The sequence below is a fragment of the Sylvia atricapilla genome, chromosome Z (genome assembly GCF_009819655.1).
Source record: "Sylvia atricapilla isolate bSylAtr1 chromosome Z, bSylAtr1.pri, whole genome shotgun sequence".
In the NCBI taxonomy this organism is placed as follows: Eukaryota; Metazoa; Chordata; class Aves; order Passeriformes; family Sylviidae; genus Sylvia; species Sylvia atricapilla.
Genome location: NC_089174.1, coordinates 28,929,147 through 28,954,240, shown reverse-complemented (window position 1 = coordinate 28,954,240; position 25,094 = coordinate 28,929,147). Strand labels below are relative to the sequence as shown.

Genomic DNA, 25,094 nt, shown 5'->3' with positions numbered 1-25,094 from the left:
CTGTCCTTTCTCTTTCAGGTTAGAGCCATGCAACATGCCTGTTATTGACATTTGTTCTGCTTTCCTTCTCAAAGTTGTTGTTCTTCATTCTTAGTCTAATAACCTGGTTCTTGTGTGGTTAAGATGATTAGCCTGAATTTCTTTGCCAAAGAAAATTTACTTGATTTCTCATTGAAGAGTGTAAAATAAATACATCTGTGTAGTTGAGAGAAGTAATTTTGACAACTAATATAGAAACTTGTCCTGCTTGACGGACTTGAATTTCTTCTCGGTTTAGGTTTAATTTGTAATAAAGTTTATGGGCAGCAGAAAGTAGAAGTAAGGAACTGTGGTGAAGATATGCTGGGAAGAGACAAAAGAGTGTGTGAAAACACACTGGGCTGTAAGAGAAATGGTGGATTCTGTGAGTGTTAATTTTGACTGTGTGAACCTTGGTTTAGCTGAAGATTGTGTTTGAGGTTTATATCAGCTGTAAAGGCTGCCTTGACATTCAGTGCACTGGGCTTTCTCAAGAGAGTGACTTTCACCCAGATGTTTTACCATAGTTATGTTAGATTGGCAATGATCTTGTCTTACTGTGTAAAATACAACACTCTATCATTTAGCATTGAAAACAGTCTGCTGGACAGGGCTTGGGTTGGAAAATCTGATGTTTTACACTGGAACAAAATTACTGTGGCATCCCAGACAGACCAGAGGTGATTTTTTTATGTTAAGGTGCTGGTCATCTTGAGTTGAAGAGTCAAATCTTCTTATACTAGGGGAACTAGCTGCTTTCTACTGTGGATCTGCCCTGGGACATCTGTGGGTGGCCACTGAGAACAGTGTGTGTGAGGGAGTACAGAGCTGGTTCAGCAGGCAATGTCACCTTACCTCTTCTACAGCTGGTGCTGAGTGGGTGCTGGAAGGGAGAGGTGTGTGAGTTCTTCCCTGTCTGTTGGTCCTGAGTGCCATGGTCATCTCTTCAGAAGCCTGAATGAAACAAGATGGACGCAAGAACTGAAGGTTTACAGGGGTTGAAAGCTTCCTCATATTTTTGTTGCCCTGACTTATTTCCCAGAGGGTTCATGGAACACATCTGAAGCATTTTCGTACTTTCTTACTGCTGCTTTTGTTTAGTACCTGTGTTTATTTCCCTTAATTTTTTTCCAGCTTGCACCTGTTTGCTAATTGTTATATTTTTTTTCTAAACATAACCTTGAAGTTAAATAAGTGCCAGAGATATCAGTAAGAATTTACAGCAATAAACAGTATATTTTCAACAGTGTTTAGTGTTGCAGTGACAAAGTAGCTTCCTGATAAGAAATTGTGAAAAGAAGCTAAAGGTCTACAATAGCTAAAAACACAGCTTTGTTTTCATGCTAGGCATGGAGAAATAGTTTTCCTCTGCCTCAGTAAGTGCTTTTCAGTTAGTATATCACAGATTCTGGTATTGTTCTTCCATCATTCTTTTTTCTGTAACAAGTTATATACTAGAAGTAAAAATAATTTTATAGTCCTTTCATATTTGAAAAAAACTGCCCTGAAGTATGTACCACTTGTGACTAACAAGTACTTTGCCTTGACACAAATGCCATGCAGAACATGTCACTACTCTCAAAAGATTAATTGACATTGCAGGATGTTGAGTTTCTTCTAAGTAAACAAACACAACAATTTTTCTTTCAAGAAAATGGACCATTTTGATGCCTTAGGCATCATGCTATCTGTTAATTAAAACTTATTCTTATCCATATGACATAAACATATTCTGTGTTTAAAGTAGAAAACAGACATTAATTGTATGGGAAAACAAAGTAATTTTTAAGGTAAAGCAATATAAAACAAGAGTTACAGCTGCTCTTCATCTATAAACTCAGGTGAGTGTGCTGCCACGAGTATTATATTTGTTCCGAGCCCTCTACAGTATTCTTGAATAAATGTGTATTGAAAGTAAATTAGAAAACACAAACTTGAATTTCTTTTTCTTATGGTGGTTTGTTCTTCATGCCTCACAAAGTATTTAACAGCTTCAGAAAAGTCATAAAAGTCAGGCTCCTTTGGATATTGTTTTTGTCTCTAGTGGCCTTGTTTTATGATCTTGGGTAACCTGCTATCCTGTCTAAGGTTTGGTTTCCATACTACAGTAATAAACTGTTTAAGTAGCTGATAGAAAGTCCTTTCTGTCAGGGATTACAAGTTAGGATGGGCTATGCAATATTATTTTCAAAAAACAAGATACAATCAAGTTAGAGAAAATGAAAGCAGAATTATGATTAAAAATTAATCTGTTTTTATAAGTTATGTAACTTTTCTTTAAGGAATCTTCTACCTCATAGACTGTGGGCCTGCTGTTATTAAAGATATGCTCAAAATGAGACACCAGACCTGGAACATCTTCACTCCTTTGGGTGGTCTGCGTGCTTTCATGGATTTGATTAAATGTAACCCTCCTTATTTTTACAACAAATTGAAGTTTGAATGATGCATTGATTGCAGAGCAGCTGGCAGATTGCAGGCTGACCTGCTGAAGCTCTTCCTACTGTCCTGTTCCTACAGCTGCACGCAAAGTCAGTAGGAGATGGTGTCTTTCCCTTAACTGTGGCCTTGACTAAACTCCTTAACTGTCTGGTACTGGCCTTGGTGGTTAAGATATGTCATGATACATAGTTTTCCTTCTGGTATGCATAGTTATGTGATGGCCAGTGTTTGTATCTGGCATACAGATAAATGCAGTGTAACATACATTAGTATGTAAGTGTAAATTGTGTAGCTGCAAGAAATTTTGGAAGTTTTGTCTTTGAGGTGTGTCCATGGAAGAAGCTTTTGCCATCCTTTCCTATCTTTCATCTAGAGATTAGTGTCATTGTAGGATGCATGCCATGTATTGCTGTTGACAATACGAGGCCTTTGGCGTGGCTTTATTCAGTTTATGATTTTAGCTGAATTTCACTGTTAGATTGGCAAGAGATTAACCAAGATATGGCACACTTCCACTTTTACCAAGTTAGCCACAATATTTACTAGAAGAGGGAAGGCTCTAGATTAAAAACAATTTGTGCATAAATTTTCTTGACAGGTGGCAAGACTTTGTATTTCGACTTCCTTTTATTCACTAAGGCCAGGAAGATCATTTTGTGGAAGTCTTGTGATTCTGTTGTTGTGTACTTCATTTGTGCATGATCAGTACCTTAATAATGCTTGAATATTACTTCAGATTAAAGATGAAAAAAAGGATTTGAAATGTATTTTTTAAAAATTTTCTATTAAAAATTCTGTTGCTCACATGCTTACCTGGGTTTCGTCCTTTCAGCATTAATGATTAAAAAAGCAGAATTATTTTTGTCATTAAGATCTGTGTATGGTGTAAGACAGATGAGTAGATCTGTGAATTAAGAAATTACCATTTTTTGGTGGTTTAGTATTTATTGGTTTTTGGTTTTTTTTTCTCTTCCCTAAAAGTGAAAAAAAAAGTGAAATTGAATCTGCAGCTTTGCAGATAAACTGCCACAAGAAGAGGAAGCTAAACTATTCTGAATCCATAGTTGTGTTTTATGGATTGGGTGTATCAAATCTGAGATGTAAGAAGTTGCTTTATTTGAGTGGTTGTAGACAGTTTGAATCATGATTTTGACAAGAGAAAAGTAAATCTGCTTTGGAGTCCAGGATAATTTGAGGGAAATGCATTGTATACAAATGCTCAGCATTTGTAAAGTGTGACACTGTGTTCACTGACACAGACCACTGGCAGTTTTGAAAGTTGACTTCAGTGCTTCTGTACCATCTGATTGTCATCTAAACTTGTGTTTTATAGCTTGAAACAATTGGATGGCAGCTTAATCTTCAAATGGCAGAGTCCATGCAAGCAAAGCTGAAGTCTCCTCAAGCTGTGCTAGAGCTGGGAGTGAGCAGTGAAGATTCAAAGGTAAGAAATAAAAGTGCAGATTTGGAATAAGTTGTAGTGATGGCCTTATGATAATGTTCTATAACAGGCATCCATTGGAACTCTTTAATTGTTGTTGTTTTTGTAATTATTTTTGGTTTTTTATTTTGTAAAGTTTATAGTAAACACTTGGAATTGTGAAATACTGATACAATAGCATAGATATTCAGTAGACTGAGACCTGTCTTACCAGCTCTTTGGACTGTAAATCCAAATCAGGAGAAATCAGGAATATGGTTATTTTAGGCCTCTAGAATGTTTTTGTAGAGCGTTTATTTTTATCACATAGCATATGATTGTAGTTCTTATGCTTTTAATACATAGCAGGTTGCAGCCTTCTACCATGTGTATAGTTATGTAAGACATTGCTCATCACTTCCAATCTTTCTGTGCTAATGATGTATTTATATGAATGATGACACTACGTGAAGCCACAGAAAGCCAGTATTTGGAGGTTTTAAGGTAGAGTCTTAAGTTCAAGGACTTTAATGACTTGGTGGCATATCAGAACCCAAATTCACTAAAGAACATAATTTTTTGTTAATAAAATCTGTCTTTGTCTCTGTCTCTGTTCTCTGTTTCAAATGAGACATATGATTTGTTTTTAACCTTATTTGCTAATGGAAATTGAAGTCTTTAGTCTGTGGTATCTGTCAGAATGTTTACCTATGAAAAATACAGTATAAGGAGTTTGAGGGGAGAAATCAGAAATCAGTGATGCTTTAGCATTGCATTGAATTCACAGTAATTTTACTAATGTGAGTGAAATTTCTGATTTATGGTGAAATAAAAGAGTACACATCTTCTCACTAAGACTTGCAGCAGTTGTATTTTTTCAGCATTTCATTGCTGCAGATACAGGAACTGGACTAAATTTTATGCCAAATGTGCATTGGTGAACATTGAATACAGGTTCAGTTCTTAAGGCAAAACTATTAAAAATATAGAGGGAAAAATATCACTTTCATGTAAGACAGAAAGTTCTTCTGTTTCCTGTACAAAGAGAATTTTTCTGTTGTTTCCTCTCTGGCTTCTTTTTGTGGACATGTTTAGATACCAAGATAGAATTACTTGGCAGTAATTTTAAGCCTAGAATATACTTGTGGTGGGCATTTAGATAAAAGAGTGCAGCAAGAAAACTGATGTTCACAGTACAGACAGTACAGACTGTCACTCCACATTTGAAAATCTGGGGTGATGTGAAGATCACAACAGGATTACATCCTAGTACATGAGACGCACTAATATTTGCTTAGTGTGGGCAATTTTTCTGGTGTATCATGCATCTCTGTGATCTCTTGGTGCATTAAGTATTGTATCTGAAAATCATGGCTACTAGATACCTTTTCCTCTACAAAATTATGCATGTGCCTTTTGTATGAAATGTGGTGTGAGTTTAAAGTATAAATTCCTAATGATTGTATAATTTTTTCACTTTTCTTTTTCATAATTCATGAATTTAATGACTTGAAGACAAAATGCTGTTACAGGGGAGCTTTCATGGTCGGGCTCATTAGGGGGCAGTAGTGCTGTTTGTCATGCTGGCTCTTTGCTTTCTTTGAGATAATACTTAGTTCTGAAATCAGTCATTGTGGGAAGTGTTTAAGTGTTTACATTTCTAATCTGTATATGACAACAGAAGTTTCTCTTGTGTATATAAAAAATAAAGCCTATTAATAAAAAACCATTCTGAGCAAGGTAAATGAAACAGGCTATTATTTTCAGTTTTGCTAACTAAAATTAATTATACTATTACATTAGTGTTTACTACAAATCACACTACTTAAAGAACATTTAAACAGTTCTTATTCACAAGATGACATTTAAAATTAGTATTTAAATTGTCTCTCCAGGAGAGGTAATCATAATATCTGTGGCTATATGGATGTTGCTTGTATGTTGAGAAATAAAAAGAAATATGCTGTATAAATACTTATAGAGTGCATTTTTTCAGCTTCAGATGAAATGCAGAGTCCCAGAGGAATAAATCTATCGAAATGCAAAAGTAAGGTGCCCTTTAGTTCTTTCAGGTGGTTCAAGCTGCTAGTGATATTTGCATTTGCCAGGAAATACACTGCTTATGACTAGCTTGAATTGTGATCAGAGCTCATGATTTTTATTAAACTGTTTTTTACTGGTTTTTGTAACAGATTTGCTGTTTGCTTGTACTCAGACATGGAATTATGCTTGTGTGAGCCCCTGTGTGAGCAGGAGGGTGGATCAGGTGGGCTGCCAGACACAGCCTTCCAGCCCAAGTAGTCATGTAGTCCTGTGATCCAGGCTGCTTTGGTTGCTGCTGATGTTTTTTATGAGAAAGAAAAAAAAAGAAGCTTCCAATTAAAAATCCAATTCACAGTGTTTTATTACAATGATTAATTTTTTCAAATGTTTAATTGCATCTCAGAATCTGAGGGAAATAAAATATCTATGAACTAGACACATAAAACAAACTAGTATAATAGGAAACATATTTTTGGTTTGCAATGTCCCTTTGCTTCCCTTATGACATTTTGATGAGTTTAGGTGACATTTGGGAAGTGATGTGTAACATATCAGCTGTCTATAAGGGTTTTTTTAATAGTATATTTGGTTTCAGGTTTTTGGACTGTTGACTGCGACTTGACAATCTGGAGATTCTGTACAGAGTATCATTATTTTTATGGGTTTGGGTTCAATTGACCAGTAGAAGGAGCACAAATTAACAATGCTGACAACCTATGTTGCTAATTTAGATTTTTAATTTGCAAACAAAGACTGATCCCCAGAAGTGCTGTGTTTATTTAATATTTCTTTCCTCTGGAAATCTGTTTACTGGTATCTAGTTACTGAAATCTGGTAACTATCCACATAGACACAGCCTCTCACATTCCTTTCCACTGTTAACAGCAGTAATTCCTTAGGCTGTCTATTCCAGACTTTTTTAAACAACTGTGATAATTTCCTATAACCATAGGAAGAGCCATATAAATAAATAAATTAATATCAAAGTGTGTAGAAAGATTGAAGAGCTTCAGAAATGTCACACAATTGGTGCTGAATATCTTCAAAGAGGAATATGAGAAGTAGGAGTGTGTTCTTAAAGGGTTGTTGCTATTACTCATCATTAAGAGGATCCAGTAAGGCACATTACTATATAAGGTATTTGTTTCTGTGTATTTTCACACATGATCTGTAGTTACCATTTATGCTTGAAAATCGTTAGGATAAATAAATTATTCTTGCCCAGTGTTGTCTCTCGATAGTTATCCAATTTTCTTCTGTAAATCCACTCTGCAGATTTTATTAGATTCAGTTATCTAATTGCAATTTTTCCTATGGAAGTCTTTGCTCTTTTCTTGGTTTTCTTTCTCCTTATTTAATTTGTGAATTTATTCTTAATGATAAAGAACTTCTTGGGGGAGCTCTATTTTTCAGTACAAGTAGTACTTAGAGATGCCTTGTGAAAAATCAGTATTTTGCTTCTCTTGTTCCTTCTTTATAGATGTATTTGAAGAATTTTTGCAGGATTTTGTCTGCTAATGCAAGACAAAAAGTAACTGGTAATTGTGCTGGTTTGTTTAACCTGCCAGTGTAATACCTTTGGTGAAAGGCACATCATGTTAGAATTCTGTTATCCAGATTTGCTTTTATTTCCTTTTAAATTATTTCCCCTAACATCAAGATGCTTTAACAGGGGAATGTAACACATGAGAGACTGTGACAAATTAAAAGAGATGGGCGATCACTAACCAAATTAATTTTAATCAGGACAAATGCCAGATTCAGCATCTGGGGTGGGGCAACCCTGTATATATGGGCACGCTGAGGAATGAGATGCTGGATAGCAACACTGTGAAAGGTGATGTGGGGGTTGATGGTGAGTTGGACATGAGCCAGCAGTGCCCTGGCAGCCAGGAGGGCCAAGTGTGTCCTGGGATGCATCAGGGCCAGCATCACAGCTGGGCAAGGGAGGGGATTGTCCCCTCTGCTCTGAGCTGGGGCAGCCTCAGCTGGAGTACTGGGGGCAGTTTGGGGTGCCACAGTATAAAATAGATACTAAGTTATTAGAGAGTGTCCATGAGAGGGTAACAAGGATGGTGAAGGTGTAGAGGTGAAGTGGCGTGAGCTGCAGCTGAGGTTGCTTGGTCTGTTCAGCCAGGGGAAGAAGGGACTGAGGAGACATCTCATAGCCAGCCCAGAGCTTCCTTGTGACAGGAAGAGGAGGGGCAGACACTGATCTCTTCTCTGTGGTGACCAGTGACAGAACATGAAGGAACACCATGAAGCTGTGTCATGGTTGTTCACCCAGCAAGTATTTGGGCACTGGAACAGGCTCCCCAGGAAAGTGGTCACAGCATCAAGCTTGAGAGAGCTCAAGAAGCATTTGGACAATGTTCTCAGACACATAGTACAACTCTTGGGACTCTGAAGGGCCAGGAGTTGGAGTTGGACTTTGCTGATCCTTGTGGGTCACTTCCAGCTCAGAATGATTCTAAGGAAATCAAACTGCAGTCTAATTACATTTGAAACTGAGCTGATACTACATATTCATCCTTCTACAGAGTAATTAGAAATCTAGAAATCTGGAATTGTTTTTTACTTGTTAACAGCATATGTATTGGGCCTTTTTTTTCCTCCTGATTTTTGCAGACTTTCTATATATTTCTGGACAGTGAACAAAATTTATACCTTATTGCTCTGTTGACTTCAATAAGTACACCATTCTGCTTTCTGAGTTTTCCATTGTCATTATTTTTCCCATCAAATAAGAAAAAACACACCCAACACAAATAAATGAGAAACAAATCTATCAGAGCTCCATCAGTTACTTAATTCACACTATAGATTCTCTGCAACCTGTATGGCATGCAGGCAGGACCTGCACATTGATCAATGTTTAAGGAAATATGGTGGTACTTCCTCTTCCACCTCAGTTTAGCCCTTTGTTTTTCTCTGAAAAGAATTTGTGTTTGTGGAGTGGCACAACAGTGAGAGTTGGTGGATGCTAATAGTATGATCCCACTTCTGAAATGTAGGAGGTGGTAGAATTGAGCATGTACTCCTTTCATTTGTCATTTCAGTCCTTGCCTTTGGTGATAATGCATTTAGTTGGCCTTTTTTTTTTTTTTTTTTTCTCCAAAGTAGAGGAGTAATTTTTATCTGTGGGGCCTTCAAAATGGAGGACACTTGAAAGTAATAATGCTGAAAGAACTATGATGAGGTCCAAAGATGAAACAATTGTAAATTGCTTCCCATTCATCAGCCCCCTCTCAACCACTTTCTTTTCTGATGAGGACATTAGCCTTTTTCTCCTCTGACCACAAACAACCTTGTATGTACAACCTGGAACTGAGCTTAGTTTTCTCATCAAGCTTATTTGTAAATCTGTAACAATTGCGAAAGAAAAAAAGTAGGACAGGCCTTGGATGAATGCAAAAATGTTTAAAGGTTAGATTGAGAGAAAGGGGTTTCTTCATTCTTGTTTGGAGGAGTTATTTGGAGACCTGAATAGCCTCAGACAACACAGTCCCGATTCAAGGTTTTTCTGTGCTTCTGAACAAGCAATGTTGCTGCTTTTGGCAAGATGTACATAATGAAATGAGTTTGTTCTGAGAATTAAACCCTAATAAATAGTGCTACTGTTAAGAAAGAAGAAAGTTTCCTGTGAGGAGGTTTCAGAATATGAAAAGCGTCCTCATAGTTGTAGGAATAGTAGTTAGAATGATAGTATAATCTTGAGTGTGTGGAACAACTCAGGAAAGTGAGGCTGAAATTTATAAGTTGATTCCAGCAGTCACATTGCTGTGGAAAGATGACAGAAATTTGACTAATTTGGGAATAGTTTGACATTTTTCGTAGTAACCATTTACCAGGTAGTGTGGCTCCAGGAGTATGCACTCACCTCTGGCAATTGTTCTGCAGTGTGTAGTTAATGCTCTGACTTCACTTGTGATTTTATGTTATTTAATTATCCAGCTTATAGTAAGGATCTCTTTACTTTTTTTACATTTTTTACTTACATTTTTTTATCTGGCTATATGCACAATTTATTAATACAGACTATTTCACATAAATTTACAAATCCTGTAACTGGTTACAAGCTCTACACATACTCTGTTCATGGCAGAACATTCTTAGGACTTTCTCCCTGGCTCTTTGTGTCTTGGAACTGAAGAAGAAAATGAAGTCAGTTGAGTCTTTATAGTTGGTTGCAGCCTTGGGCAACCTCAGCCTGCAGCTAGAAGTGAAAGTCTTGTTTTGTGCAGGAGTAAATTTAATTGTCTGTAATGTATAGCTGTACTTTTGTCTGTCCCAATAAACAACAGAAAAGTAGTTCAGATACTTAAGTTTAAACTTGGTGGCCCATTTCATTGCCAGACAGGATTAAACTTCAGGGCTTTGAAGGAATTTAAAAATAGAAATATCTGGTGAGCTTTTCTTATTTAATGCAGTTGTTCATGGCATCTTTTCTTTAGAAGGCATGTTTCCTGTTTCCCCAAACTGGTTTTGTAGGCTTGGTACTTCAGTCTTTTCAGATGAAGAAGACACATCCCTGGGATTTGTGGTGCATTCTCAGGAATTTATATACTTTCTTGCCTGTTATTCTCAGAAACTGCAATGCCTTAACAGATGAACTGTTGCTTTTATTTGTGTGTAGCAATGGAAGATATCCTGTTTGTTTGGTACTTTTGCTATGCTTTTGCAGAGCCTCTGGACATTATTTTTCCCCTCTGCTTTTACTGAGGCATTAAGCTGTGTGGTACCTTCACAAATATGTTAAAAACCATCATCTCTCCTATGTCTGTTTCTTACTGACTCTATGGGAATAAAAGGTAGTCTAAGGAATGGGTGACGTTAGGGAGAGATTAATGTGAAAGTTGGACTTGCTCTAACAGTGAATCTAAGGTTACCGATTTTGCTGTTCTGTCTTCTCTTCTGTCACACTGATGTTGACTGTTACCTTTGAGAATTGGAGGTGAAGGCACAAGGTATATATATGTATATATATATATATCTTGGAAGTAGACACAAAGATAAAACAAACAAAAGGTCAACAGAGCAGGTGAAAAGTCTGGAGTCTGATGGGGAGGGGCTGAGGAATCTGGGGATGTTCATCCTGGAGAGGAGGAAGCCAAGGGGAGACCTCATGGCCCTCTACAACTGCTTGAAAGAAGGTCATAGCCAGGTGGGGGTCAGTCTCTTCTCCCAGGCAGCAAGTGATAGGACAAGAAGAAATGGTTTCAGTTTGCACCAGGGGAGGTTTAGACTGGATATGAGGAAAAATACCTTCACTTAAAGGGTAGGCAGGCATTGCATATGAAACTGCTTAATTTGGGTTAAGAAATTGCAGATTCTATTACTGTGTAAAAGAAGTAAAGTAAAAATACTGCGCAGCCCAAAGGAAAAAACTGATTTGTGTCAGAGTATTTACACCTTGTCGAGATCAGACGCTGGGACTACCTTGGGGCTGTGCATCCTATACCCAGTCGTGTTCCCTCCTTCATACACTATGTGTCACATGTCTTGTGGAAGGATACATGTACTTACCTTTTCTTCCTGATAATGTCAATACTCATATCAGAAGAGGCTGTGAAAACAGATGAATAGGTTGACAAGGAGCAGGTGCCAAACCAATTCAGTACTGTGCAGATCACACCTTGCTTTTGTGTCATGTACCTTTAAGAAACATTATGGAGGACCATTTCCAATTACTCTGTTGATTCATACCTTGCCAGCAGTTCTGTATTTAGCTTAGCCTATTACTAACTAATTAGGTGTTTTATGTGACAGGCATCTCACCAGGTCTGCTCAGAGCAGTATAGAAGGAGCTCACACTTCATCATTTGCATTCGGTTTCCATTTGTGTTCACCACTGTAATTCTCTCCTGTGCTTTACTTTTTCTTTGTGTGTTCTTTAAATTCATTGTTTTGTGAATTTTGGTACAAAATGGTGCTGTTAAGGAAAAGTAATCTTGCTTTTGAATTTAAAAGCAATTTGATTTGCATTTAAAATTTAAAAGAAAATTGATTTGACTTTGCAGAATTGTTGGACCTGCTTTCCTGTTACTTTTGGTAATTTTTTATCAGTTTGCAACTAATGTAATTGCCAAATCTGGTTTTCTGAAGAAATAGTATGTCTGTTCTTGAAAGAGTAGAAGGTTAGCATTTCCTGCATTGCTAACATCTGTCCTGCTCCAGACAGTAAGTATGCAGTACAATGCTGTTGAACAGTATCAGCAGTGAGCGTTTGACATCAAACAGGTGTCTAACAATGCTGTGACTCCCTTTCCAGTTCTCTTCAGGTGGAAGAGGGTAGGTCATCACCTCAGTGAATGCAGAGGAGACAATTTTCACTCGTCTTACTTCCTCTTGTTTACCAATGACAGGAGTCTGGTATCTGAAACTGTGTGGCATCTCAGTTTGTGCCACTTGGCTTTGTATGAATGTTTAACAAACTTTCAAAGCATATGTGACAAGTGACCTTTATCACTGGTTAAAATGAAATATCACCTTTTTCACAGGAGAGCTACAACCCACAGCATGGCCTACAGCATCTGAAAAAATCTTGTTCAGTATGATTGTATAAAATCACTACTAATGAAATTAAACATATTTCTAGAAATGCATGGTCAGTGGCAAGACAGTAATCGAAAGAGAGAAAAATATTTTTTACCATATTGAGGCAGATCCTGTTACTGAGAATACATTTTGAAGCCTTGGAGTAGTGAAAGGATAATACAAAAGGCAAAATAGAGCCAAAGCTACTGAAAATACTTGTGTATCTTTTTTAGTAATGCCTGATTTGCAGCTTTTTGTGTTACCTCTGGTGCATAGAGGCAGGCAGCAGACTTTTGAAAAGGTTAAAAATACTAGATAATTTCTCTGTCCTCTTTTGCAATGTCAGCAGAGACCCGAATTTGGGAGATGCCTACTCATGTTATGAGACTGGGAATTATACAGCAAAACAAGTTGCCAATAGCTAGATTACTATGAAGCTCTACTATACTACTACTACTACTACTACTACTACTCCTCCTCCTACTCCTCTGCTCTTGGTGTATAGTTCTTTGGTTAGGTACTTCAGCACTAAAGGGTTGACCTGTATGCTTCATGAGTTGGAGAAATATGTTAAAGAATCATAGAATCCTTAAGGCGGGAAAAGACCCCAAGATCATCAAATCCCCAATGCCACATCCACATGCTGTTTGAACACTTTGGGTATAGTGATTCCACTGTTTTTGTAGGCAGCCCATTCCAATGCCTGATCATATCAGTGAAGAAATTTTTCCTGATACCTTTAGGAGAGTTACAGACTTAAGCTTTCTGGAGAATGGGCACTGTACCTTAGGGGGCTGCCAACAGGTAATGTAGAAGTGTCATCATACCTAGTAGTTCTGGAAGGTTTGCAGCCTGGAACTGAGTATAGGATTGAGTAACTGCACAGAGGATTTAATATTTTCCAATTTTTCAAAATTTTTCAAAATTTTCAAAATTTCAAATGTCATCTTTACTCCATTATTCTGAATCCCAAATAAAAAAATTTCAAAATCTAACCATACACACATGAAAACAAATATATCTTTTGTTCGGGAACAAGTGCATTTTCAGGGAAACACTGCCTGAAAATACCTGAACTTACTACTGGAAAGTAAATGCATTTTATTAGAAGATTTTAAGAATAGTCAGTTGTCTTGGTTTAGATAGACAGGTATTTGCCAAGGAAGATTGGAATTTCCTTTGGAATGTAAGCCCCCCTCCTCTCCTTTTCCAAATTATTATAAATTTGCAATCAAAAGGCTGTCAGGCAAAGATTTGAGAATAGGTATAGCAGTTCTTTACTAGGGATTTTAAATATACAAATGTTGTAGTACAGAAGAATAAACAAGCAAACAAATAAGAAATCTTAGAAAAACTCTGAAAGAGTCAGAAATACAACCTTGACTCCCTGTTGGCCGGGGTGTTGGAAACAGTCCAAAAAGTAAGCCCTCCTGGAGAGGCAGATGTGGACTGTTGGAAGCAGCAATGATCCTGTTGAACCAAGTTTCCAGAGATGGGTCTTCCATTGGGAGTTCCATGGGAACACTGGATGTCTGGTAACACTTTTCGCTCCTTTTTATCTAGGTGAAGATGGTTTGGCTCCTCCTCCTTGGGTAGAGTGTCTTACAATAGTGTGATGTAATGTGTCATGTCGTTGATGAGCTTTAATGGTCTATTAACAGATGATAGCCCCGTGGGGGTAGTGGAAGAATGAACAGAGATAACCAGCACTGCACCATCTGATATGCAACACTGCTCCACCCCGTTTTTAACAGCTGGCCTCTTATCAGAGAAGGCAGTTACCCCCTCTCTAACAGATAAAGAAAAAAATCTCCCCAACCAGGTTTTGGCCACCTCTTTGTTTAAGTATCCAACACTTGTCCTCCTTGGTAACTTATGGGGAAAAAATTCTTTAGAGTGAAAAAGGAACAAAACTAACCCCCAACATCATGAAGAGAAGGTTTATTTGAGGATGCAGTTAGAGACAGGAGGAAAACCTTCTGTAGATTCAGGAAAGTCCTTTTGACTACAGAGAAACAATTCCTGAGCTGTTTTCTTCCTTATCATTTCTAGATCACTTTGCCTCTTCACATTCCTATTTCTTCTTCCTTTTTGTTAGCTCATCTCGTCTTTATAGCAATAAATGCATTGTTCGCCTATCAAAGAAATGCAACAGATTCCAAAATATTTTTGAAATTCTTCAAATATCAGAGTTGCCATTCAAGTGGGACAGAATTCCTCAGTTTGATACTATGTCTAATAAATTCAATATAAGCTCTGAAGTGCTGCCATGTATAACTAGTAACTTTTTTAATGGTTGTTTCTGTTTCTTGTGTTGTTGGATAATGGTGATTAAGTAATATGTAATTATAATCCTTTATTAGATAGGTTTCCTTTGTTGTTGAGGCCTTAGAGCTCTTTTTATGCTGTAGGGTATCTTTTGCTCCTAAAGGATGTGAAGCACAGTGTTCTATAAATGCAAGATGTTTAGGCAGTTTTTACACAGTTCTAGAGTTCCTGAGTGGCAGTATATTCCTGACTGTACTTTTGAATGCTAAAATTTACCAAGCTCTTGACTGAGCATTTTAGTTTCCTCTTTCTTAATTGGTATCGTGTTTAGTGAAAATGTGAGTCTTTCTTGTGAGGATCAAAATGTGTTGGTAATAATAATATTGATGAAATGAAGACCATCCAGGTTTTAGTATTGAAATTGATTTCTTTGATTTCTTTCCAAGTGCAAATGTATTTGAGACACCATGCAGGAGGAAAAGGTAAACCTTTTCAGGAGAAGTACTTTGCTGTAGCAGCAAGGAGTTGCTCTGCTAGAGTGCATTGATTTGCCAAGGGTACTGTAGCCAGGCAGATTCAGGTAAGCTGGCACAGTGATGTTTAAAAATGGTGTAATACAGAGCAGAAGTGCATGAAACAGATATGGAGAGGTGGAGACAGTAAGGGCAGTGAAGAACATAGAAGTACAAGAAAGTGGTGTTCATTGGGAGCTACCTGAAGTTGAGTTGAACCTGAAGAAGTTTTTTGGAGTAAAACTGAGGATGATTATCTTGCAGGAAAATGATGCACTCTGACAAAGGTTATGCAGCATGATGCACGTGCTTTGTTCTCATGCATTGAACAGTCATTCTGAAAAGCTCTTGAAAATTCCAAGTAAATCACAATTCAATTTTATTTTTTTAGTGGAATTGCTTTAAAATTCACATTATCTTTTCGAACTGCAATTGTGTACTTCTGTTGCCTTCAGGGAATCACAAAGCACTTGAAACCATCCTTGGCTTTGACATTGAGGCCTATAATGCTTATTTAGGATGATGTATAAGTTGTGTTTGCTAGTTTCAGAAGGGAAGAACCTGACACATTTTTATCTGAGGGACTGCATTCTAAGGATGAGCCACAGACTGACAGCAAATCTTTTGAGGAAATGTGGAAATAGTAAGGCAGAGGAAGGATATGGCAACAAAAAACTCCAAACCCCCTCCCCAAATTACCAAAAAAGGCATCTGTCTGTTCATTATGGATAAATAGATGAAACATATTTGTCAATGCACAGCATGCAATGTGCAGTGCTGTAACTTAAGCACCTCAGTGAGGCATCAGGTTCTGGATACTTGTTCTGAACTCCTTCTTTCCTTCTTTGCAACAAAGTAATTTATTTTCTAAACATTACAGTCCAACTTGACTGACTGCTGGCTTTTTACAGTGATGTGGCTTTAGACTCTGGAATAATAAATAAAAAAGGGAATTCTGTTCTTGCCTCTGTTTTATGAAGCAGTTCAGTAATGTACTTTCATCCTTAGCCTTTTCTCTTTTCTTTTTTTCTTCTTTATTTTTTTAATAAAGATGGGAATAAAAATTGTGGCTCAAACATGAATCTGCCTATAAAACTGGAAAAATAGCTTTGCATGTTGAAACCAAAGTGCTGTTATTTTAGTATGTGTCTTTATATGCAGATAAGCACGTCCCATTTGCAGAGTTATGTGAAATTGCTGTGTGTTTAATTCTGTCAATAAAGGTTGCAGAAGTAGGGCAAGTGTGAATGTCAGGAAGACTGCACATTATTACCACTGGACACAACATCCAGTTATGTGCTGTTCTAGCAACAGGTCTTGAACAAGTACTAAAATAATCAACACATGTATTTGTACATGTGTTGATACCTTCATATTACCTCAGATCTTGAAAAATAAATTACTCTTTGGCTTTGTGGAAGCAAACCTGGTTTTTTTCCTAAAAGTGCCTGTTTGCATGGAATCACTGTTTCCTTATCTGCATGTAATTCCTAAACTTCTGGTAGAATGCTGTTTTTAGTCGTGGGGTTTTTGTGTGTATGCTTTCTTGGTGTTTTGTTTGTTTTTTAGAACTTTTTTTTGTGGGGGGAGTTTGGGTTTGTGTTTGGGTTTCTTTTTGTTAAAGACTACTGGTGTCTTTACTCTTTACTGAACATAAAAGTCTTGAGAAGAAAGCCTTTGTGCCACAAAATGCCTTTCAAGCTTAAATTAACTAAATGGTATAAAAATTACCATTCCATTTCTGCAAATGATTTCTCATAGAACTCTTGGATTTTTGCCTAAACACTAGGTCATTATCACCATTCTGAGTTAAGGTTCAGCTTTGACGTCTTTAAACACCACACTCTTGAGCACTGAGTGTTGCTGAAAATAATGCACCTTGGAGCAGAAGAGGGCCTAGCACTGCTTCCTTCCTGCCTGGAATCTTAGTACAGGGAATCAGTTGCATTCCCTCCACTTCCTGAAATTGGTATATAAAATAACGTAGAAGATGATGGCTGATATTCTGATAGGTGGGTGAATGCTCTATGGAAAATAAAAACCCCTAATGTTTTCAGGGAGTATAAAATAATATAATATAAAAAATATAAAAAACACTCTCATGCTAGCAGAAAGATGGGTGAGGTGACCCAAAGGATTTTCCCTGTTCTTCTTTTGATTGTAAAGAAATAATTTCTTAACAAAAATTTAATGTGAAAGTAGTAATGGACTGTATATGTTCTAGTGACAATAAATATGTGTTGCTCTCACTTCCTCTGTCTGTGGCCTGCATGGCACCTGGAAACTAGTACGAAATGAGATGGAATTCTAGACCAAGGAGAAGACTGCCTCTGGAACTGGCATCAAGGACAATACCCATTGTGGGGGGTTTAGTTTCCTTGACTATTCTTGTTAGAATGTTGGAGATGTTTTTAATCCTTCATGATATTTAACTTAAGTGGTATTGTTTTGAATGTGAAAGTAGATACCTTTGTCAGCAGTTGTCAAGTATCCTTCAAGGCTAACACAAAAGCAGTAGAACAAACTGTGATTGTAGATAGAAACTTTGATTAGAACCTGCCGCCTTCTGGCAGTTGACAATTGCGTTGATTCTCCCTCTAAATACATCAAACCCTGAAGTGTGTGTTTTCTTCTGTAGAGCGTGAATGAAATTCACATTCTCACAGTTGTGCCTGTATGTTTGTAAAGCTTTGCTGCAAAACAGAGTCAGGAAATGAATTAGAAAATGAAACAAAACTGATGGCCTGAAAGTTTTTAGAAATTATGAGATCTCATGTTTCTGGTGGGATCTACAAAAAAATTGCGCTGGCACTGCAAGGAATAGGCTGATCTGCAGGTGGTTGTGAGTTGTTAGCATGGGGAGGGGTGTGACATAGCAAAGAAAATGTGTTTTTAACTGTTAACACTTCTTTTTCACAAAACAGCAGTCATCTCTCAGATTTTAGTAGGCATTGGAAGGCTATCATTCTGCTTTACAGATACAGATACAAGTGAGGCTCTTACATATGTATGTTTGGCCCTTTAGTATTGCTACTAATGTAAGGATTAGGATGATTAAAAGTCTTTTCAGAGGCAGGAAAGATAAATTACTTGCATGGAATTTCTTGAAGTTGATGCATTGCCATTTCTTTTTAATGAAATCAGTTAGATGGAGAGAAAATTAAATATTTTAAAAATTCCCACAAATTAAAAAAAACCCAGGAAATTGCTTGCCTTTTTTTTTTTTTAATCATATTTGTCCTTGTTTGTCTGAAGTGCTATTTGATTAGATGGTTTTTCTCTTATTAATAGTGTTGCTCATATGCATAACCTTAAAATGACGTATTTTTTTACCCCAAGCAATTCGGTTTAAAAGAGCTGTCTGTATAAAGTTTGTATATAAAGTTTTAGAGCTGAATATCTGTTGTGCTACCATAGCTGTTTTGAAATAATTTTCCATTGCATCCAAACATTAGCAAAATAATAAAATAAGAAGAATTTGATATGTAAGTGAAGTACATAGAACTAAAAGGTACAAGTATGAAATAGCAATGATAGGAAAGAAAAGCTTACGTGGTTGTAATCAGCATGTATTATGAAAGAGAAAACAGGAGAGGAAGAAGAATGGTAATTGTGGAAATGTTAGTGTGGGCCACATTTAAAGTAAATATCGGGTAAATGAGTAATGGATAATGTTATAAATTATTAGAAGCCAATGCAAAATACAAGAACTTATTTAGCAATTTTTCCAAAATCAAGTTGAAAGGCCGCAGTAAAATTGGACATCATTCGAATGCTGGGTGGGCAGAGTGACAGTAACAACGGTACCATCCAACCTCGACCACGCACACTGGGTCTTGGTGTACGGGTTTTATACAGTTTATTTATCCCGAGGCTAAGTCCATTGAAAGTCCAAATATTCGTGTATTCCTTTATTTCCAGTCGAGGTTTTGAAAGGGGTTCCTGTAAGTATGAAAAGGTGATTTCATAGTCTCCTGGGATTTCTTTTTTGGGGTGTTGATTTGATCATCCTCTGGATCCCCCACCGAGATTGATATCAGATGTCGAGGAGCCGTGAAGTGGAGGCCCATCCCTGATGAATGGGCCATCTCCAGTCTGGCTATGTCATTTCAGTTGCAGATTTTGTGGTTTCACAGCTTGCACAGTAGGCCTTGGAATCTCAGAGATGCTCTGGAGTAGCTTTTAATAGACCATACTTTTGATACAATATTATATACATGAATTTATACATTACATGTACCACAGATAAGATAAAATGAAGCCTAAATACCTTTGGCCAAAGGATCAAGAGTGACATGAAGTGTATGAAAACTATCAAGACAGAAATGAATGGCTGAGAATCAAACTCCTCTTTGAGCTGCAGAAATTAGCCTACCACTTTGTTTTTGCAGCTAATAATTGATGTGTATCGAAGCGAGCTAAGGAAATCATGTGTGAGAGGGATACTGCTTGTAATATATCCAATGATTAAAAAAAATTATAAAAGTGTCAAAGACAAGGGTTACAGTGATCAGGGCAACAGCAACTGAAATGCAGAGATTCTTGTCTATAGTGATTGTTTGATTATAGTGATTGTTATCAAAAGGATTTCAATGTACTCCTTCAGTATTTTAAGTAACATTTTCAAGGAGGGGAAAAACTGAGAACATCACTGGTAATGGATAAATATGGTTTGGAAGAAATGGTTTTAAACTGTGGAAAAGTTTGAAATTTTCACACTTTGAAAGTGCTGTCCTCAACTAAGGTGTGAGAAGTAAACATTTATGGGATATATGTTAAAAATTCTCTGTAATGGAAAATACTTGGACTTGCAGAGGTATCCCTGCTTTGGGCAGGGAATCTGGGGATGGTTGGGCCAGATGCCCTCCTGAGGCCTATTTTCAAGGTAAATTGTTCTGCAGTTGGGCAGAGATTTTATTTATGGGAATGTAATAGACTCTTCTAAAGAGCCCTGAAAAAGGCACTGAAGAGATTAATGATAATTTTGTATTTAATCTGCTCTGTTTTGCTTAAACAAGAAAAGTGAGATAGAGTGCCTGGGTTCCAAAGATGAACCTTTTGTGGATGGTTCCTAATTAGTCATGCTGTACTCGTCAGTTGGTCACATTTTCCATTTTGAGTTTTATGTTAAGATGTCCAACTGAATTTTCACTGGAAATGCTGCTTAACAGGACATGTAAAAAAACCCCATAGCATTGCAAATAAGTTCTTCAATGAAATAGAGCCTCATTAAAAATCACTCAGTCTCTATTAGATAATAGAAAATAACAAGTAGCTCATTACCTGGCAGACTTGCGACCTATGTCTAACATTAATCAGTAGTATGATAGTTAAAACAGCTTGGCGTTGTAGTAATTATGTGAAACATGCACAATAAGGGGCAGTTTGACAAGAATGACCACCAAAATGGGGTAACAGCTATTTACAGGATAAAGGACCAAGGACAATACTTGTTCTTTGCCTAGAGTGGAAATACTGTGATATCCCATATTTAATGTTATATGAAAATAGCATTTGGGTATATATTTGTGGCTGCAGTTAGTCTGGGCATGGCCCGTAGTTTAAAAAACCAAACCGTTTGAGACCTGGATTCTGATCCCTTGTGACTCTTTGTGATTATTGACTTAGTTTATTTTTACTAGAGTAATACTGGAGATTCAAGTTTGTTTAGTACCAATAAGGGGAGTAGCATTATAGGGAAACTTTTTAAAATTTCTTCCATGAACCTGTAATCTGGTTCTGCATTTACAGTGTAGGATTTGGTGAGTGAGGCATGAAGGTTAAATGTTAAAATTAATTAATTTTTTTATCCCTGAAAAGCTTCAGCATTTGAAATGTTGACCTTAATTTTTCTGCATATTCCTTTCCAGATTCTGCAATGTTCTGTGTGGAGAAAATACATTGTTGTAGTAGATAACTTACATGATTAATTTCCCTTGGAAGGTTTGAAATTACCGGTAGATTTGTTTTAACTAGTTACTTTGTGTGTAAATAAGATAAGCATTTGTAAATTCCTTGCAGCCATGATCCATTTTTTGTACTTAAAAATGGCAGATTTTTGCTGCTATTGGAAAATGTTCCTTTCAGACTACTGCTAAAGGCAGTTCTTGATTTTAGTCTAGCACTTTCATATTTCCTCATATCACTATTCTAACCTGTTTACTGTTACAGCTTGAATTCTCTCCACTGCTTTCTTTAGATGCTAATTTTAATACAGTGCTAATGCTCTCTAGAAAAAATAGTGGAAATGCTGTGGAAGCTTTGGATTCTGTGTAGCTTTGCTTCTCTTTTTTGCAAGTAATGAAGAGCAGTGTTCTTATTTAATACACTGGCTGCTAAAATTGCATCTTGAGTGTACTTCAGTTTGACGAGCTGCATACCCAGTTAACACCTCTGCCCGAGCTGGCATTGGTGGGGCAGCACACACCTGTGCTCCACTGCTGGCTCAGGGCTTTGGTTGCTGAAGCCGTCGGTGGGATGGGCAGTCCCAGCACATCCTGTGGCACCTGGCGCTGCACCTGTGTTGCAGTGCCTCCACAAGCAAGTCAGGTGTCAGGGTTGTGGGGTTGAGGTTTCTCTTAGAGGTGCAGCCAAAACACGTCACTTCTCTCAGTCCACTACAAACACCACTTGCATGAGGGTGGTGAGTGAGGGCAGAGGAGCTGGGTAGCTTGCTGGGGAATGTGGATGGTGCATGGCTTTCTGCATTTCTGTGGCTTTGCTGGGTGGTGTATGTAGGTAGGATGGCTTTTTAAACCTACTGAAGGTGTTTGTAAAATGAAAAATACACAAGCCAATTGTTGGATTGAAACTCACATTTAGTTTTTGTAAAGTATAAGGAACAGAGAGATGGTAATAGAGTGTTACATTGCTATAGTTAATAAATCAAAAAGGTTTTTATGAAGCATATTACAAAATAAAAAATATTGTTTATTATTAGGCTAAGCTTGGAAGCAGGATTTGCTTGGGTATTCTTTTTTTCTTTTACAATGGTAATCTGCCAGTAGAAGGTGCTCATCCTAACATGCAGTGCTTGCTGGTGGTAAAGGTATGTTGTCCTTGTTACAATACATAATGGTAATAGTAATGCTGTTGCCTTCCTCACTTATTTATCCTAATAAAAATTATGCTTTTATTTGAAGTTAAAAAAATCACACACTGAAATATGTGGCTTACTTCTCTTTGGGTCTTGTTTATTTTATTGATTAAATTCTGAAATTAGATTTGTGTAAAGTTTTGAAAATGCAAAATTAATCCTTACTTTCTTTATCATATGAAACAACCATTTCAGTGAAGGAGGAGTTGAGGTTTTTCCTCTCTTTTAATGTTCTTGTGAATTAGGAAGGGAATCGTTTTTGTCTGAGAATGTATTTTCATATAAAGTCACAGATTCTGCTGTAAAATTTTCTATATTCTTCCTATTTGTAAATTGCTAAAAGTTTTAAAAAAACCCAACCCAAACCAGAACAACCAACTTGAATTCTGTAATCTGAAACAGGCTAATGCACACAGAGGTAACATATTAACAAAAGGTAATGCTGCACTTTGGTGGTAAGTTCAGGAATAGAACTCAAGGTCTGTCTCCTGAGAAGCAAGATGTCTTAATTCTGCTTCTTGTGAACAGGAGGGAACAAAAATATTTGTGATATGTTCTGTAACAGTCGATGAACACAGAGCAATTCTTATATTATTAGATTCTCAGAACTAATCAGTATGTCTAAGGCCTGGCCACTTAAAATAAGAAATTCATACATGCTTTTGTTGTCTGTAATCCTGTGCTGTAACCATTCTGTAGGTGGGGACTGTATTGTTGCACCTTACTCCTTTGTTTTACTTCTAGCAATGCAAATATGACATGCAGAGCAACATCGTGGGGGAATAAAGGAGTGTTTTTTGACAGTCATGATGTTTATGGCATGGTTAAAACAGTGTAAACGAAACTTTAGATTTGCATCTCACTGGGGCTATATGTTGTAAGTAAGGTTTTATAGAAGTGAATAAACTGAAGAAATCTTAAAATCACTGGGAAGTGTTGCCTTGCTTTGTCTAAGATTTACATTTACAGAGGCCTTTTGTGCCTGCCTCAGAGCAGGAGCTTTTTTGCAGCTTCTTGTGGCACGTGAGTTGTGGTAACTTCTGACAAAAGTAAAAACTAGGCATAATTTTTAGACTATATTTAACCTAATAGTCCTGTCTTTCAGGTCTTTGGGTCCTAGACATACTCATTATTATTTGAATAATTTATTACAGGCACTCTTACCAGGATATGTTATACATTATTCTAGTAATTTTTTTGACATCATAATTTGATGGATAGCTTGCTTGTTGAAAGGAAAAAGCTTCTGTATGTTATTTGCTTTTTCTTGATTAAGTTTTTTTTTTTTTATGAGCAAGGGATTAATTAATTCTTTGTGCTTTATCAGTCCACTGGATCCTGTTTATTACATTATGTCCATGATAGCCATGACCTTGGAAAAGCCATAAAAATTTCACATGACCTCTCTGGTTTGCCCATGTCACTCTAATAGGGTAAATGGCCACAAGCAGAAAGAAATGTGCTGCATGACAAACAAATACATTTTTCTTTCTTGCTTCTATATTTAGGGTGGAATATTTAATTTTTATTTTCAGACACCAGACTTTTATAATCCAAATAACTTAAGTAAGCTGAATTCTGCATTTGGAACATCGAATTTAGTGATTGACATTTATATTCATTTCTAGACCACATTTTGGCCTTGTAGCAGGAATCAGAGAACCAAGAGCTCCTCAGTGCAACAGGTACTATGAGCGTAGTACACAATCTAAGTATATTTGTGGAGCTGGTGTTATAGCTGTGTGTTGAGGAACACTGTTTTACTTTGTCCTTAAAGATACTTTTAATTGGTGTTCAGAAGGAATAAGCCCTTGTTTCCTAAATTTCAATATTTGTAAACAGGATATTGTGATTTAGTGGAACTGTGAGTAACATGGCAGGCAGTAATTTAAATTCTGGTTTAGCAGGCATTTTTGCCTAAAGGCCTTTTTTTTTTTAATACAGTTTGATAATCAGTGATTCATAAAACATAGATGGAAGTTGAAGCAGAATTTTTGTGCACTATGGAGATACCCAAATATAATGTTATTGCTGTCCAAAATCATAGGAGTAGTCCATTGAACAGAATAATTGCGTGCAGCACTGACCCAAAAGAAGACAGTCCAAAAGAAGACAGTTGTCTCTTGTTTATCCTTTTGCTGTGGCCTCTTTTTTTCAGTAGCAGTTAGAGAATGTGTTAAAATCAAGTGAAGTGCATCAATGTAGGGCAAATATGGAGACTTTCTTTCCTTAATCAAATGCTACAGCTTAGCAACTAAAGCTGCATAAAAGATTTTGTCATTACACTGTCTCAGACTTACGTTTTAGCTTTTTCTGGTGTATGAGCACAAGACTTTACACCCTGGTTTTGTTTTCTTTTTTTTTGTAGTAGTAGTGGTAATATAAAAGGTTAAGGAACATTTTACATCTAAAATTGTGTTTCTGATGAATTCCCATGTTCCCATAGCAATTTTAGTAACCACACGCTGTTTAAGTAGAAGAGTGACTTGAGGATACTGCCTAGTTTCTCTCTACCTCCCATGGTAAACCTTCTGTTTGTTTTGTGAATTTAGTAGTCAGAGGTGCGTGGATAAAACTTGCATCTCCTGCTTAATGACATTTCACAGCCAGTAAGGCTGCCAAACTGCTATACAACATTTTACTTCATTAAGCAACATAGAGGAACAGATCACAACAATTACTTTCTACCATAATGCCTTGTGTTGACTGAAACATTTAAGTCTTAAAAATAGAGCTGTACCATAAAATAAAAGGCTTA

The 25,094-nt window shown here is 36.9% G+C and overlaps 1 protein-coding gene across 2 annotated transcripts in view; it reads left to right on the top strand.

Annotated features, from left to right (window-relative positions):
* COMMD10 (COMM domain containing 10) overlaps positions 1-25,094 on the top strand; it is a 107,761-nt gene that overhangs the window by 18,321 nt on the left and 64,346 nt on the right. For both annotated transcript variants that reach the window (XM_066338517.1, XM_066338518.1), the window contains exon 5: positions 3,794-3,904. In XM_066338517.1, coding sequence (XP_066194614.1) covers positions 3,794-3,904 — 111 coding nt within the window. The remainder of the gene's footprint in view (positions 1-3,793; positions 3,905-25,094) is intronic.